Here is a 15,412-nt window from a genome sequence, read left to right as displayed (position 1 = left end):
GATGGCGGCGACAGTGGTGATGGGGTAGTGGTGGTGGTGATGGTGATGGACTGATGGTAGGTTGGTGATTGTGGTAGTGGTGTTGGATGTGTGTGTATGTGGGTGTGGGTGTGTGGGTGTGGGTGTGTGGGTGTGGGTGTGGGTGTGTGTGTATGTGTGTATGGGGGTGTGGGTGGATAGGTGTGGGTATGGGGGTGTGTTTGTGAGGGTAGGGGTGGGGATGTGTTTATGGGTGTGTGTGTGTGTGTGTTTGTGGGAATGTGGGTGTGGGTGGGGATGGGTGTGTGTATGTGCGCGTGTTTGTGTGTGTGTGTGTTTGTGGGGGTGGGTTTGGGAGTAGGAGTGGGTGAGTGCGGGTAGGTAGGGGTGTGGTGGGTTGGGGGTGTTAAGGTGGGGGTAGGTAGAGGTGGGTGGGTGGGAGTATGTGTGTGTTTATATTTTAGATAAAAATTTGGAATTAGAAAAAATATGAAAAACAATGATTATCGGTTTTCCAAAAATTTCCAACTTCTTTGTAATTTTAGAAAACGGAAATATTTCATATTCCGTGAAAAATTTAGAAAAATGGACGAATTAAACGTGTTTTTAAAATTCTCATTTTTCTTGGAATTTTTTCCGAAAAACGGTCCATTTTTCCGCAACTAAATGCAACATTAGGGTGCGTTTGGTTGTAGAAAAATATTGTTATTTCCTAAGTTGAGTTTTCATTTTCAGTTTTCAATAAAAAATTTAGAAAACGCGTTTGGTTAGAAGCGGTGGAGTTTTCATTTTTTATCTTAAAATTTTGAAAAATTTTAGAAAACTGTAAAATTTGCTTTTCTAATTTACATATAATTTGGAAAGCTGAAAATTTTCATTTTCTTAAAAAGCTTTAGAAAACTGAACGAACCTAACGCGTTTTCAAAGTTTCTGTTTTTCTTGAAAAGAAATTCCTAGAAAACTGGAAAGATTTATGCAACCAAACGCACGCTAAGTTTTCCCTCCAAACCAATTTCTATAAAAGCATCAAACCTATCGATGTCATAGTATCAATCTTTTAAATCAGTTTCCACAACGGAAGCTTCAATCAATTTCAAGGCTAGTATCGATTTCATACAACATATTGGTGTGTTTGTTTCATATGTTAGTCGTAATTGCTAATTACGATGATTATTTATGTTGTTGGTATTCGATTAGATGGGTTCGTTCATCTTTGCTCCGGAAACAAGTTGATCAAAGTGATCGTCGTTCAAGCCAAAAATCCACATAAAACCCGTCATAGTAAAAACTCCGTTAAAATATTAACCATAATGTATCTTGTAACTAGATAAAAGATTATAAAGCTAGTATAAAACCCTTAAAAAGTCACAAATTCAGTAGTTATTTTAATTGGCATCCGCGTAATATTTAACAAATTGTTTAAAAGAGATGTCAATCATATGACACCGTAAAAATTACTTGATGGAATCGATCACTGCATAGTGATATCAGATGGACTAGTGTCTACGTGATTTTATATTTAACAAATTCTTTGCCTTGGTTCCTAATTGAATTTCTGTTGAATTGTTTTGATGGCTAGTAGTTAATAGTTATAGTGCTCGATGCTTTTCCTTCATACATATTGATTGATTTTTTTATTATTATTTATTTATTTTTAATTTTTGTGTTTGATGCTTTTCTTTCATAAAATTTGTATAGTTTCATAAAAATTGAACTTGTAGTAATGTGACATTTAAAATAATAATAATAATAATAATAATAAATCCTTGGTTATCATACTTGTAAAAAGATAGATCTAACACGTTTAAAAGATAAAAATCGCTACCACTTACCTTACCGGTGACCAACACTCGACCCCCAACACGAACAAGTTCTTACAAATGGAAAATCTTCGGCAACTAGAGATGTAAACCAATTTTAGATAAGACCACTAGCACCAGGGTAAGAATATACAGGTACAACTATAGGTACAGTTTTAGTGACATCAGACAAATATTTAGGCTGCGTTTGGCTGGTAGCTGAAAAACTAACTCATATATGAAAATTTAGCTGACGGTTAAAAAGTTAGCTGCTAACTGATAAGCTAGCCGATAAAAAAGAATGTTTGGTAAAAATTAGCTGAAAGATATAAAATTACATAAAATGGTATTTTTCAAAATAAGTTTTTTAGAATTAATTAAGAGTATATTTGAGAAGTTTTTTAAAAGTTAACTTAAAAGTTATCTTAAACTAGCTTTTTGACTTATCAAACATCAACTAAAAAACTCGAAAAATAAATTAGTTTTTCTAGAGTGGCGTGCCAAACCTTACTCTCCTATTTCTACACAGCCCTTGTGAAGACCATACTCGATGCGTGTTCCAACTTCCAACAATTGTTTATTTATGATACTTAGTTGACATTCATAAAAAGTATCTAATGAATTATGAGTTCAATATATCTTTTTTAGCAGAAAGAATGTTATTCCTTACTCATTATCACACAATCACTTATTCACAAACTTCCTGTAGGGCTAATAGTTTGCATTTCTCGTCTCATGGAAAACTCTTTTCGCTCCGCTTAGCCTTATCCCTCTCTAGGGGTACTTTAGTAATAGGTTCTATAGAAACTAGACGATCTTATTTGGTCAAATACCTAGCGAAAAACTCTTATCTTCCTTTCATTACGGTATTTCCGAACAAGACCGTCTAAACGCTCACTCACAATCTTGGCTTTGAAACTATCCAGCTCTTTGGAATTAGTTGTCATCATTGCTACAGCCTTCTCCATTTGGTAAACAGCTTCCACTTTCTATTGCTCAAGAAGAACAATCTGCTCCTCGGATTCCGCAATGAATCTTGATAGGATTCAACTCAGCATTCTCCTTCTCAACCAACTCCAAATTACAACTAGGACAAGGTTACTATAATTTAAAGCGTGACTTTGCCTCAGTTGAGAGAATATTTTAAAGGTTACTATAACTTCTTTTTGCTTTATTTTTATTTTAACGAGAGCCATCAGTTCAAAATCACCGGTCCCATAGACAAACGATTTGTACAAAAGCTCGGGTCAAACAAAGGAATTGGAAAACTTAATTTTATTTCATTAACCATCAACTTAGATATAAACCCTTAACACAACCGGTACAAAACCCTAGATAACACCACCACCATGATAGTCGATACGATGGACACAATTAAATCAAAATTGAGAAATTAAAAACAGGAAATAGATATGAATCTAAGAAAGTTGACCACAATCGGCAATAACGACGGGCTTAGAGGTGGTTCCGCTTCCAGATCCAACCTTCTCGATCGCCCTTACGACGTCCATTCCTTCAACAACCTCTCCGAACACGACGTGTTTCCCATCGAGCCACTCGGTTTTCTCCGTACAGATGAAGAACTGAGATCCGTTGGTATTCGGACCGGCATTCGCCATGGAGAGGATTCCCGGACCGGTGTGCTTCTTTTTGAAATTCTCGTCGGCGAATTTGTTGCCATAGATGGACTCACCGCCGGTGCCGTTACCTCTGGTGAAATCACCGCCCTGGCACATGAAATTGGGGATCACACGGTGGAATGAGGATCCTTTGTAATGCAGATTTTTGCCGGAAGTACCGGTTCCTTTCTCACCGGTGCAGAGTGCACGGAAGTTCTCGGCGGTTTTTGGAGTCGTGTCAGCGAACAGCTCCATCACAATCCTGCCGGCCGGTGAACCGCCGACGGTCATATCGAAGAAAACCCTAGGATTTGCCATTGTTTGATTTTACCCTTAATTATTTTCACCGGGTATCTACGCTTTTACACACAGTAAAAAACACAAGGTGTAGTTATATATAGTCGAGTGTGATAGGAGATCAACTCAGAAAGTGAATCTCAACTGTTCATATGGTAACGTGGCAGCATCGTGCGGTTACCTTAATGCTAGGAGGGGTTTGTTGAACTTGGATTGTATATTAGAAGTTATTTACGATTTCACCCTTTACGTATTATAATGCATGTGTTATAATATTTTTGAAGTTAAGAATGTATGATAATATTCTTCCATAAATAACAAATGTTTAAAATTTTTAAGTTAAGAATTGCAATGTATGATGTCTAATTAGCTATATTACACTTTCTTCCTCAATTCAAGGCACAATTGAAAGTTTCAAGCTTTGGCATCACGAATTCTTCTCTCTTGATCAAATTGCTACCGGATGTCATGGCTTTTGATAACTTCGCTACTCTTATTGTTACGCAAGCAATTACTAAAAACAATAAAAAAAAAAAAAAAAAAAAAAAAAATGGCATTGAAAATTAACGTGAAAAAGGCTTACAATACACTCGTAGACACAACTTAAAATAATAACTTGTTTTAGTTAAAAGTACAATTATTGATTCAATCGATACAATATAAATGCAAACTTGAAACTTTACAAACCCCATTCAATATCTTCACATGATACACATTCATGCACAAACGAAATCCTAATCGCTTTGCCGGATCTATCAATCTCTATGCATAATCTTCTCAAATTGTTTCCAATCATGAAGTCTTAATTTATTTGTTTGTTGATAGCATGCAAAGTCTTAATTAAGGATGAGAGTACTTAGGAGGTAGGGGAGGAAGATCCCCTACGATGGGGTGATGAAAATATTTTGGAGGAATGGTGGGCAAATGATGATGATTTCCTAGGATGGGGTGATGATGGAAAGACTTTGGAGGAATGGTGGGCAAAGGAGGAAGCTTTGGGAGAGAAAATGGTGGGCAAGGTTTCTTTGGTGAAGGTGGGTCTATTAGCGGAGGCAATGGTGATTTTGGTGTCGGATTGTAATCTGGAACCGGAGAAGGATTATAAACAGGCGGCTTTGGCTCTGGTTTGTAAACTGGTACTGGAGTAGGCTTGTAGACTGGCGGCTCTGGCTTAGGTTTGTAAACTGGTACCGGAGTAGGCTTGTAGACTGGCGGCTCTGGCTTAGGTTTGTAAACAGGAACAGGAGCAGGCTTGTAGATTGGTGGCTCTGGCTTTGGCTTGTAAACTGGAACAGGGGCAGGTTTGTAGACCGGTGGCTCTGGCTTTGGCTTATAAACTGGAACAGGGGAAGGTTTGTAGACCGGTGGCTCTGGCTTTGGCTTATAAACTGGAACAGGGGAAGGTTTGTAGACTGGCGGCTTTGGCTTTGGTTTGTAAACTGGAACTGGAACCGGAGCAGGTTTGTAAACCGGTGGCTCTGGTTTTGGCTTGTAAACTGGAACCGGAGCCGGTTTGTAGACTGGCGGCTTTGGCTTTGGCTTGTAAACTGGAACTGGAGCAGGCTTGTAAACAGGTGGCTTTGGCTTTGGTTTGTAAACTGGAATGGGAGCAGGCTTATAAACAGGTGGTTTTGGCTTTGGCTTATAAACTGGAATAGGAGCAGGCTTATAGACGGGAGGCTCTGGCTTTGGCTTTGGCTTGTAAACTGGAATGGGAGCAGGCTTGTAGACCGGTGGCTTTGGCTTTGGCTTATAAACCGGAATGGGAGCAGGCTTGTACACCGGAGGCTCTGGCTTTGGCTTTGGCTTGTAAACTGGGACGGGAGCAGGCTTGTAGACCGGCGGCTTTGGCTTTGGCTTATAAACTGGAATGGGAGCAGGTTTGTAGACAGGTGGCTCTGGCTTTGGTTTTGGGTCACAAGGAGGCTTGACTACTGGTGGTTCTGGCTTTGGTGTTGGTGTGTAAACCGGAGGAGGATTGTAAACAGGTGGTGGATTGTAAACCGGAGGAGGATTGTAAACTGGTGGTGGTTCAACAACGGGAGGAGGATTGTAAACCGGTGGTGGTTCAACAACGGGAGGAGGATTGTATACCGGAACAGGGGGAGTCTCAACAACCGGTGGGTCATAAACAGGAGTAGGTGATGGTGTTTGTGGTGGAAATGGGAATGATGGATAAACCTTTGGTGGAAATTGAGGAAGAGGAAAATGGTGGTCAAACCATGGGTGTGTTTTGGGCAAAGGTGGTAGTGTTGGTAGAGGAGGATACTTAAAATAAGGCCAAAAGAATTTAGAAGTGCACACAGCTGATGAGAATTTAAGTTTTCCGACAGGTTGGAAGGTGTGCTTTTGGTCGGATTTTGACAGGAAAGTAATCTTGGTGGCTTCTAAACCATCATGATCAACTGCACATGGTTTATTTGCTGCATTATGAAGTTGCGCATAACATTCTTCTTTCAACTTCCCATCTTTCAAGATCTCTTGAGGAAGAGAGATCTTGAAGTTCCCTTCACCATCGAGCTCTCCCACGCCTTTTGTTTTGAGCTTCCCGTTCTCAAGCTTGCAGTCAACGGTTACTTTAAGCCCTGAAACAAAACCAAACATATAAACTTTTACTATCATTTTATTTATCAAAATAAAGGGTTAAATAAAGTTATAAACATACTTTCGTTTATTATAGCGCGTTTCATATTCTTTTTTTCATTTTACAACATTGTATTTTGAAAATTCTACCGAGTTATATATATATATATATATAAGAAAAGAAATTGAAAGTAGAATGCACTACACAAATGGAATTTTGAAAGGGAATGCTTTAATAAGAAAAGAAAAAAAAAATGAAACTATAGTCGATGCTACAATACACAAATAAGGGAAACTAATTTTGCTATTTCTTGCATCTAGTACTTAATTTTACAAGTCCAATTGTTTGCCTCCATTTAGCGATTTGCATAACATTTTAATTCAGAAAAACATTAAATTGTAGTGTAACTCTAGCAGCAATGAGTAATTAAAGATTACCTGATAAAGCATGGCTGCTCTTGATATTAATGTCCTTACAATCAGTACATTCTCCAATCCCAACTACCTCCACAACCTTATCATAACCATAACAGAAACTCCCTGAAAAAACTAAAATCAGCAAGAATCCCAAAAGGGTTTCAGGCCTACAGACTGAATAAACCTGCATTACTACTTTATTATAGGCACATAAGAATATAAGATAGAGTGATAGGGTTTCTAAAAAAGCCTCAGTTTTGAGTGAGTACTTAGATCAGTTACTAGTAATGTGTATATATAATGAGTGTTGAGTACAGTTTGGCAATGGAGGCTGCTAGCTGCCGACATTGCTAAAGATATGAACAAGATCACATGAGAGTAAGGGACCCATATATGAATGAGGGATGAAGAAGAAATTAAAAAAAAATGTAATGCACCATTATTTTCATTGATTGAGCTCTCAACTGCACCACATCCTTAGCTTCGCTAACATGCAAATCAGTAAATGTGGCATCTTCACCTACTAAAAGCTTCTCATTAATACCTCAATTTTTTTTTTCTTTTCTAAAGCTCATGTAGACTTTTTTCAAATAGTTGTCAACTTCGAAATGGTAGATCCAGAAACCCACCATGCATGGACTCCATAGTTGCCAGTATAGAGTTACAAAATTGGTAGTTGAAATTTTTAGAAAAAATAAAATACAAAATTGATATATATATTTCCTAAATCTTGTTATACTTCTGCGGATCATAATGCTTGCATGCTTGGTTACAGATTTTGGTGATCTAAAGATTTTTTTTTTTTTTTTTTTGGAAACCCTTTAATTCAAAGGACTTTTAAGGTAGACAGGTTTTATCAAACAGTTAACAGGTATGTATGGTGCATTCAATCCACTGATAATAACTTTTTATCTAAAAAAGTTATGAGTTCTTTGACAAAGATATCCTTGTTTAAGATAATTAATGTGTTTGATCTCTAATCCTTTTTAAGGGTCGGTGTGACCTTGTTAAGGGTTAAAGAACCATGGTTGCAGAGTAGTTCTTATGTTGTTTCATGATTTTGGGAGTCTGTTAAAAGAAACTTATTCTTTGACCGCAGCTACACATTTGACCAAACAGTTGGAAGCGACAACTTGAAAGAATGCATTAAACGGATACTTCGTTAACTCAATTATTTTGGGTATCCCACGTCTACATGTACACCATTTTTTTTCTTGGGGGGAGGGATGGATGGATGAAAGACTTTAGAAAAAGGAAAACTGATTTGTAGACAATATTGTTTATCTGTATAAACAATTAATAATTTAAATGAGTTTTATAATATGCATAGATCATTGTTTTATACTTTTATATATGGATAGAAAATATTGTATACAAATCGATTAGTAAAAACTAAGCAACAAAATAAGTTGAAGTTACAATTTTTATAGTTTGACCAATTGGAAATTGGAAGTCATAAACAAAAGAGTAAGGGGTGTTTTGGATCGGTGCTTATTAATTTATTATGGTTTGTTAAGACTGGTAAATATTTTTGAAGTGTTTGAATATAACAAGAGTTAAAAATGTTTATTATTGAAATGAGTTTTTGTAAAATATACTATTTTTTATCATTATTAGCATAAATTTCTGTAAATGATATATTTTTGTATATTGAGATACAGAATATACATTACAGTTTTACTTAAGTTTAGGTTCTAAACCTCTAAACTATATCGTTTTAAATTAGTGAATATACTCGGTTCGTTTTTCACTTGGTAAATATATTATCCCCATAACAGTTCTTTCTTCCATTATCATTTAACCATCCCCGTTTTCTTTCATCCATTATCGTTTATTTCTTCACTCTTACCCAACAATCAATAATGAGAAGAAAATATTTTGGAAAAAAATTGTTTTCAAGAAATCATGTAGTATTTTAAAAATGATATGATTTGTTAGGAAATCACGTAGTATTTTTTTTATCTAGGAAAATCATTAGCTAATTAGCTAATAAAACGACATGGTTATAATGTATATTCACTTTTCCTTTTGTATATATGTTATTGGTTTAAATTTGCGTAAAAGATAAAATTATACATACTAAATAATAACTTTTTATATGTAAAGTTAAATAAGTAAAATATCCTTTTTAACCAATTTACATATATAAATAAAATTTGTCAAACATTAAAAAAAAAATAACTCAATTTATTTCGTGTTAATATCATAAGCTAATATAAATATTTTTAATCCCAAACACCTCCTAAAAAGACACGAATTTTCCAAATTTTAGATAGTTACCATGCCCACCTATGGAATAAATTTTGAATTCATTTTTTAGGATAAATATATTTCGCATCACTTTCTTTGCCACCGAGACCAACTCATTGATAATCAACAAGCCATCAAGGATATTTCGATCTTAAAAATCCCTATTGCTCATGAGTCATGACACGGCTAATAGCCGATTTCAGAATAGCATCCCAAAAATTCTTGATAAACGCAAAAAAGAATCCGTAGGAAGCAGGATTCTAACTTTTTTTTCAACAGCAAATATTCTATTAATATTATTAAAGAACCAAAAAGGATGCTAGCAAAAAATTACAAGACGAGGAAAATAGAAATACAGAGTACATTGCACCGGTACATAAATGTAACCAAAAAGACAAACACAAAGAGAGTAATTTAAAGCATTTAAGGTTGCACCAGCCATAGTACATTTCTGTCAACAGCAACTTCACCTTTCAATGATGACAAGGAATTTTAATAACCTGAAGGAATTATCAACTTTGGCTTCAAGGCATCTATTACTTTAGTGAATTGGGCCTTCTTGTTATTACAACACCAAGTTTTTCTTACCTCCTTTCTAGAAAAGAAATGTGGTCTTTAGAAACAGATTCTCTCATTCAGATATTTTCGAAACGATTGGGCAGGGTGGCTAATGCGAAAGCTTACAAGTGTAAAAAAGGCAATTTAATTAGGTAGGGTATAATAGTCTTTAATTCCAAGGACCACCTAATATCTTATATTCAAAAATAATTTTGACAAGTCAAGATATGCCGGTTATGTAGGAAAAACTTTAGAGTATGTAGTGGAAATCTGGATACCAACTTGGATCGTGATATCATTTTCCGAACTGATATTTTTATCCTATGCTTGTGTTACAAGAAATCCAATCTAGAATAATTCAAATGGACACTTATGTTTCTAAGCACAGAAAACGTAAGCCAATATGTTAGAGGATTCTATGAATGTATAATGAAAAATAAGAGCTTAAGATCGTAACCCCCTTTTGGAGAGGAAGAGTTGTTTACATATTAAACACCATTAGGGTTTCATTAGGGTTGGGCCGTCATTAGTTGCTTTGGAAACAAGTAATATCAATCCGGATTTAATGAGGATTTAGGTTACCAAAAACTAACGAGTTTCGTTAGTATTACCATAATCACCCTCAAGAAATTGAATTTTCCATTATGTTCTCATATGTAAAATTCGGTAAGGTTTTGGGGCGCTGCACCCGAACACCCGACTAGTCATCGAACCGACTTCTGACTCGATCTTATACATTCGTGCACTCTGCACAACCCCGTACATATATATAGTACAAATCATGAAGCCTTTTAACTCACATGTTGGTTCCAGTTACTGAAAATGACATGGTAACACTAAAATCACCAACAAATTATTCATTTTGGGGTTTCTTTTTATAAGGTTTTTTTAAAGTTAATACGAGACTCGACATATATAATACATCTTACATGGTACCAACATCTAGAACCAGCATGGCTTGACACATCCTATCGATCCTCATCGAGATTCCTTCTCTGGTGGAGGGAGTTGTGTTGGTATGTCTCACATTGGTGCGGTACGGTCTTATAAATGGCTATATATGTTGGAGTCCTCTATTTCTTTGTAAGGGATCTTTTGAAGAGTTAATATGAAGCTCATTTTATATCTCATAGTTTTTTATTTGCATGAAGTTTTATTTGGTGTTTTTGGTTTGTTACTACTTAGTGCTTATTTTTTATATTGTTATTAGCGACTTTTGCATCTAAAAGAAATATGTTTCTTAATTAATGGATTTTTGTGAAATTTGAATCTTCATTTGCTACCCTACAGCACTAAATCAAGATATGGTTCCTTGCCTCTTTCAGGACTATGAAAGAAGATTTTGGCCTAGAACACAATCTTGATGTGGATCGCCTCTTATTTGGGGAACAAACCTTATTAGCATGTGAGTAAGTGATAAGACGTCATGAGGGTGAGGCAAAGAAATATAGTCCATCATGCATAGTTCCTCAAGTGTATCGAAGATTCAGCTTTAGAGTGGTAAAATGAGGATCATGCATGTTGAGACATCTGTACATAAATATTATTGGTGAAATAAATCCAAACATAAATATTATTTCATTAAACGTAACATATGTGGAAATTATGATTTTCTTGGTGGCTAGGTCTGGGCATCTATATACCCGATGTTGAGATGGGAAGCCAAGGAAAACATACGAAGTGGAACATTAGGCAAGTTTATGAGAGGCGATTATGTAAAGATAACAAATACACCTAAAAACTTGCAAGTGAGTGTATGTGGATTGCTTTTAGAAGAGCTTGTGGCAGGGAGAAATATTTTGGAGAGTTATCGACAAAGTGTGTGAATGGTACACTTGATGTTTTGTAGCATTCTTTCGGACTTCTTGTTTTTGGTTAAAGTGCATGAGAAACAGATTTGAATGCATCGGTGCCACAAAGGTTATTGAATTGAGTGTTGTTTAATTCCCCACCATTATCACATTTAAAAGCACGTATGTCACTATGAAATTGAGCTTTAATTATGCTCTAAAACGAAAGACACTTCGAGGGCACATCATATTCTAAACGTATAGGGTATACCCAAAGATAGTGAGAAAACTAATCAAGAAAAAAAAAAAACATAATACATTATTCCACCGACACTTTCAAGGGAGACGTCTACACATCAGAATGACTAATTTGATAAGCAAAAGCCAGTCAAACTTATTTTCTCAATTGACATGCATGACATAAATTTGATATTTTTTTGTTTGTAAAAGGATGCAAACTACTAGAAAGTAAACATATATTGAAAAACTTGATCACTTAGGTGACAAAGGTTATGGTTCGATGGAGCGATGGAGACAAAAGCTAGAGAGATTGCATTGGTAACCGGATAAAGATCACACATCGGTGCGACATAGTAATATAAGTGGTTATATATGTTGGAATCTCATTTCTCCACAATTACTCTTTTGGAGAGATAATATTGGGCTCCACATATATTTACATGGTATTAGAGTCGGCATCTCGCACCCCCGTGGCTCAATACATCCATGTTTATCCTCACCGAGCCTCCCTTTCTGAGGGAGAGTCATGTTAGTATATTTCACATTGGTAAGACACGGTAATATAAGTGGTTATATATATTGGAATCTCCCTTCTTTCCACAAGGCATCTTATGGAGAGAGAATCTTGAACTCTACATATATTTACGGTTAGTGGCAATGGCAAGAAAATGGTGAGAATTAGAGATCGTTGTGAATGAGATTGACTACATAATCAAATTTTGGTGAGAGACCATTAATCATGTAGGTACCAAGTTCTTTTTCAGTAGTGTTGCATCTATATCATCAAGGAGATTGACAATCATGTTGATTCTTGTGCAGTAATCTATGATGGAAGAATCGTTAATAGCTATGTTGCAGAGTTCATCATCAAATTAAATCGTGTTTGCATCTTTGTTGTCTCAGAAGAGAGTTCCAAGGTCGGTTCATATTTGTGATGCAGTGTCTTTCCTTTTTAGGATCACTAAAAGAAATAACCGGGATATTAAACATATTATGCTATAAATCCACATCTTTACAATAGTCAATTCTACTCCATTCAACATTGTTTGTCTCAGGATCTTTCTAAACATATAAAGAATACCAAAGGCAAAGAGAGGATCATATTGGGCTAAACATTAGCCATGGGCTTTCTAAATAAAATACATGACATATATATATATATATATATATATATATATATATATATATATATATATATATATATATATATATATATATATATATATATATATATATATATATATATATATATATATATATATATGTCCACTAACAAAAACAACCGAATTTCTTGATCAAACCGGCCTAAATACAAGGACAAAACTAAGACTAACAGTTCACACTAAACAAATCAACTAAAATAAAAGCACATCAGCAGTACTAAAACCAAATCACATCTATCCGAAGAAAAAAAAAAGGAAATAACTTTCTTATTATAAACCCCCATAGAACATCCACTATATAAGAGAAACAATCTCTATAATCTGAAAAAAAAATATAAAATCTCATCGGTAGAAGCCATTAATGAACACAAAGAAACCACATTAAAAATTTGGCAAAAGTAAAACTGCAATTATATAAAATATTCTAAAAATTAACAAATGTCAGGTATTGCTAGCTAAAACTCCAAGAAAACGAGACTCCGTGCTCATTCTACAAAAGAGTACATTAACATTTGCTCAACACGAATTACAAAATTCTTTCTATTCCCGTAATACCCCTCATCGCCTCTCTACTTCTTCTTTTTCAATTTGAAAGACTGTGACTGAGTATAAGCAGTTCCCTGTCATCACCATAAAAAAAGCAAAACTCATGATTCAAAATTTAATGATTTTCTGTTCAATAACACCCTTATTATATAGTCTACTAAATGCAACAACATACCAAAATACTTCCATCTATTTCTGTGTTATAGATACAAATTCAAGATCCAATTATACGATTTTGGGTGTCATAATTAGCATGAAAAGAAAAATACAAACCTGCAACCACTCATCCATGGATGCATCAACAGTCTTTGTTCCAACTTCCACCTTCACCCTCTTAGTTTTCTAAACCACAAAAAAAAAAAAAATATTAACTTTCTGTGATTTCCTAATTAAAAAATTAACAGACTTTATTACCTTGGAAAGATTTTGTAGCTGACCACGAACCCATAAGCCAAGAAGAACAAGAAGAGCAAATCCAAGAGAAACAAGAAACACTGTCTCAACACTAACAAGGCCTCCAGCTTCAGTTACTTCAATGGTGCCATTATAGAATGTATTTTGGTATGGAACTTCATCTATCTCATAAACTATTGTCCCAACAAGATCAAATGTTCCAGGCTGTAATCATATATTATATATAAATAAATATATTATTAGTTGAAAATTGTTATATCATATAAAAGAGTTCAAATTTTCTACCTGTAAGAACTTGCTCACTGCAAATACATAGGGAAATGTAGCTTGAACTGAAGAAGGAACAGATGCATTGTTGAAAGTCTGGAAACAATCAGCACAAACAAATTAAAGTCATGTCAAATTCTTGTGTGATTAAGGAATAAGGATTAATCACTGGTTTACATTACCTGTGTAGTAAGATTTTGGACCAACATTTTATGATCAAAAGGAAGATGGACACTAGAATAAACTGCAAGGACCTTGACATTTTGTTCCCCTGTTCATTAACCAATAGTAATTATTAATTAAGACTTTAAGAGTTTAAGACCACTTCTTTAACATACAAGTAACATAAGGTGATAAAGAGTCAAAACTCAAAAGTTACCCTCGTTTTTCATTCCAATCAAAAGTTCGGTTTCTTGCCCTGCTACTACCACTGTAGAAACAAAGAAATAAAAAAGATGAATCTCAGAAGGTGAAACTGATGACAAGAATTCTGATGCTTAAGAGAAACAAGAAAATTAGTGAGAGTATAAGTGAAGTAGGCTTACATTTGGCAGAGTTTTTAGGGAAAACACAGACTGTTTCAACATCAGGTGATGGATTAAAATTCCCAACACCAAAGTCCTGGGTTTCATCACTAACTGCTCCTTCCGCAACAGTTTCAGCAACAAGATCAGCATTGGAATCGGAGTCGGAGTCTGAATCGGACTGTGACCTAACAACTACAGGTAAAAAGCAGATCAAATTAAATGGAGAACAAGGTTCGAAATTACGTTTGGAGATGAACTTTCTACATAATCAAAAAGTATGCGGCTAATGGAATGATTAATTAGAGGCAATCACAATGCAACTCCTGCATAAACAAAATACATAATGACAGATGAGCTCCGCAAATTAACGAAATGAATCCGATTTAATTTCTCATTCCAATGAACAGAATTTATGAAATAGATACATGCATGCCTAAACCTAAAATCTAAATCATTGTTAATACACGAAAACCATGAAGAGAATTTCAATTCCTTTGCCAGATAGAGCAATCAAACAATTTCACCAACTATCATCGAAAAGTCAACTACATTGATGAAGAACTACAGGAACTGAAATTACAAAGCCCATTAACAGATCTAAAACACAAATTTTAGAACAATGCAATTAATGATTCTAGATACGAATCTAGTAGAAACCACTTTGTTCGAATCAAAATTCGATCTTGATCGGAATCATAAGAAGCATATAAGAAAAGTTGGATGAATCTAGATCTGAGATGGTTAAGTACCTTGAAGGAAGAAAGAAGAAGAGATAAGAAGAAATAGAGCGAGGATGAAAGAAACCCTAATCTTTGTCATGATCGAATGCTTGAGAAAGATATAGAATTCGACAATCTGAAATGGCAAGAGATTCAACAACGATGATATCGAGCTCCTGATGGTTATATAAGCGTGAAAGTTTGGACCTTTGGATGTAAACGGAAATGAAGAAAATTACAAAAT

At 35.1% G+C, this 15,412-nt stretch overlaps 3 protein-coding genes across 3 annotated transcripts; all 3 read right to left on the bottom strand.

Annotated features, from left to right (window-relative positions):
* Positions 1-3,038: 3,038 nt before the first annotated feature.
* On the bottom strand, positions 3,039-3,784 carry LOC145035910 (peptidyl-prolyl cis-trans isomerase-like). Its single transcript, XM_078984412.1, has one exon. The coding sequence runs from the start codon at positions 3,713-3,715 to the stop codon at positions 3,197-3,199; it is 519 nt and encodes a 172-aa protein (XP_078840538.1). The 5' UTR covers positions 3,716-3,784; the 3' UTR covers positions 3,039-3,196.
* Positions 3,785-4,297: 513 nt separating this feature from the next.
* LOC145035909 (uncharacterized) lies at positions 4,298-6,977 on the bottom strand. Its single transcript, XM_078984411.1, has 2 exons — positions 6,716-6,977; positions 4,298-6,279 (listed from the first exon to the last, which is right to left on the bottom strand). The coding sequence occupies exons 1-2, from the start codon at positions 6,882-6,884 to the stop codon at positions 4,535-4,537; spliced, it is 1,914 nt and encodes a 637-aa protein (XP_078840537.1). The 5' UTR covers positions 6,885-6,977; the 3' UTR covers positions 4,298-4,534.
* A 6,106-nt stretch (positions 6,978-13,083) lies between these two features.
* On the bottom strand, positions 13,084-15,412 carry LOC145035908 (translocon-associated protein subunit alpha-like). The gene is made up of 8 exons (XM_078984410.1): positions 15,199-15,412; positions 14,468-14,641; positions 14,302-14,352; positions 14,105-14,193; positions 13,941-14,018; positions 13,656-13,859; positions 13,515-13,583; positions 13,084-13,315 (listed from the first exon to the last, which is right to left on the bottom strand). The coding sequence occupies exons 1-8, from the start codon at positions 15,266-15,268 to the stop codon at positions 13,265-13,267; spliced, it is 786 nt and encodes a 261-aa protein (XP_078840536.1). The 5' UTR covers positions 15,269-15,412; the 3' UTR covers positions 13,084-13,264.

Source organism: Lactuca saligna, chromosome 3 (assembly GCF_052625555.1).
Source record: "Lactuca saligna cultivar CGN05327 chromosome 3, ASM5262555v1, whole genome shotgun sequence".
Classification (NCBI taxonomy): domain Eukaryota; kingdom Viridiplantae; phylum Streptophyta; class Magnoliopsida; order Asterales; family Asteraceae; genus Lactuca; species Lactuca saligna.
The sequence above is the reverse complement of the archived record's forward strand: the minus strand, read 5'-3'. Positions and strand labels throughout refer to the sequence as shown.

What these genes read in the sequence shown, in the direction of transcription:
- LOC145035910 (XM_078984412.1), bottom strand. Translation starts at nt 3,715, where the DNA reads ATGGCAAATCCTAGGGTTTTCTTCGATATGACCGTCGGCGGTTCACCG.
- LOC145035909 (XM_078984411.1), bottom strand. Translation starts at nt 6,884, where the DNA reads ATGCAGGTTTATTCAGTCTGTAGGCCTGAAACCCTTTTGGGATTCTTG. An exon ending in GAGCAGCCATGCTTTATCAG is followed by an intron (nt 6,280 to 6,715) that starts GTAATCTTTAAT and finishes GTTTTGTTTCAG; the next exon opens with GGCTTAAAGTAACCGTTGAC.
- LOC145035908 (XM_078984410.1), bottom strand. Translation starts at nt 15,268, where the DNA reads ATGACAAAGATTAGGGTTTCTTTCATCCTCGCTCTATTTCTTCTTATC. An exon ending in GATTGGAATGAAAAACGAGG is followed by an intron (nt 14,194 to 14,301) that starts GTAACTTTTGAG and finishes GTTAATGAACAG; the next exon opens with GGGAACAAAATGTCAAGGTC. An exon ending in CAGTGAGCAAGTTCTTACAG is followed by an intron (nt 13,860 to 13,940) that starts GTAGAAAATTTG and finishes ATATGATTACAG; the next exon opens with CCTGGAACATTTGATCTTGT.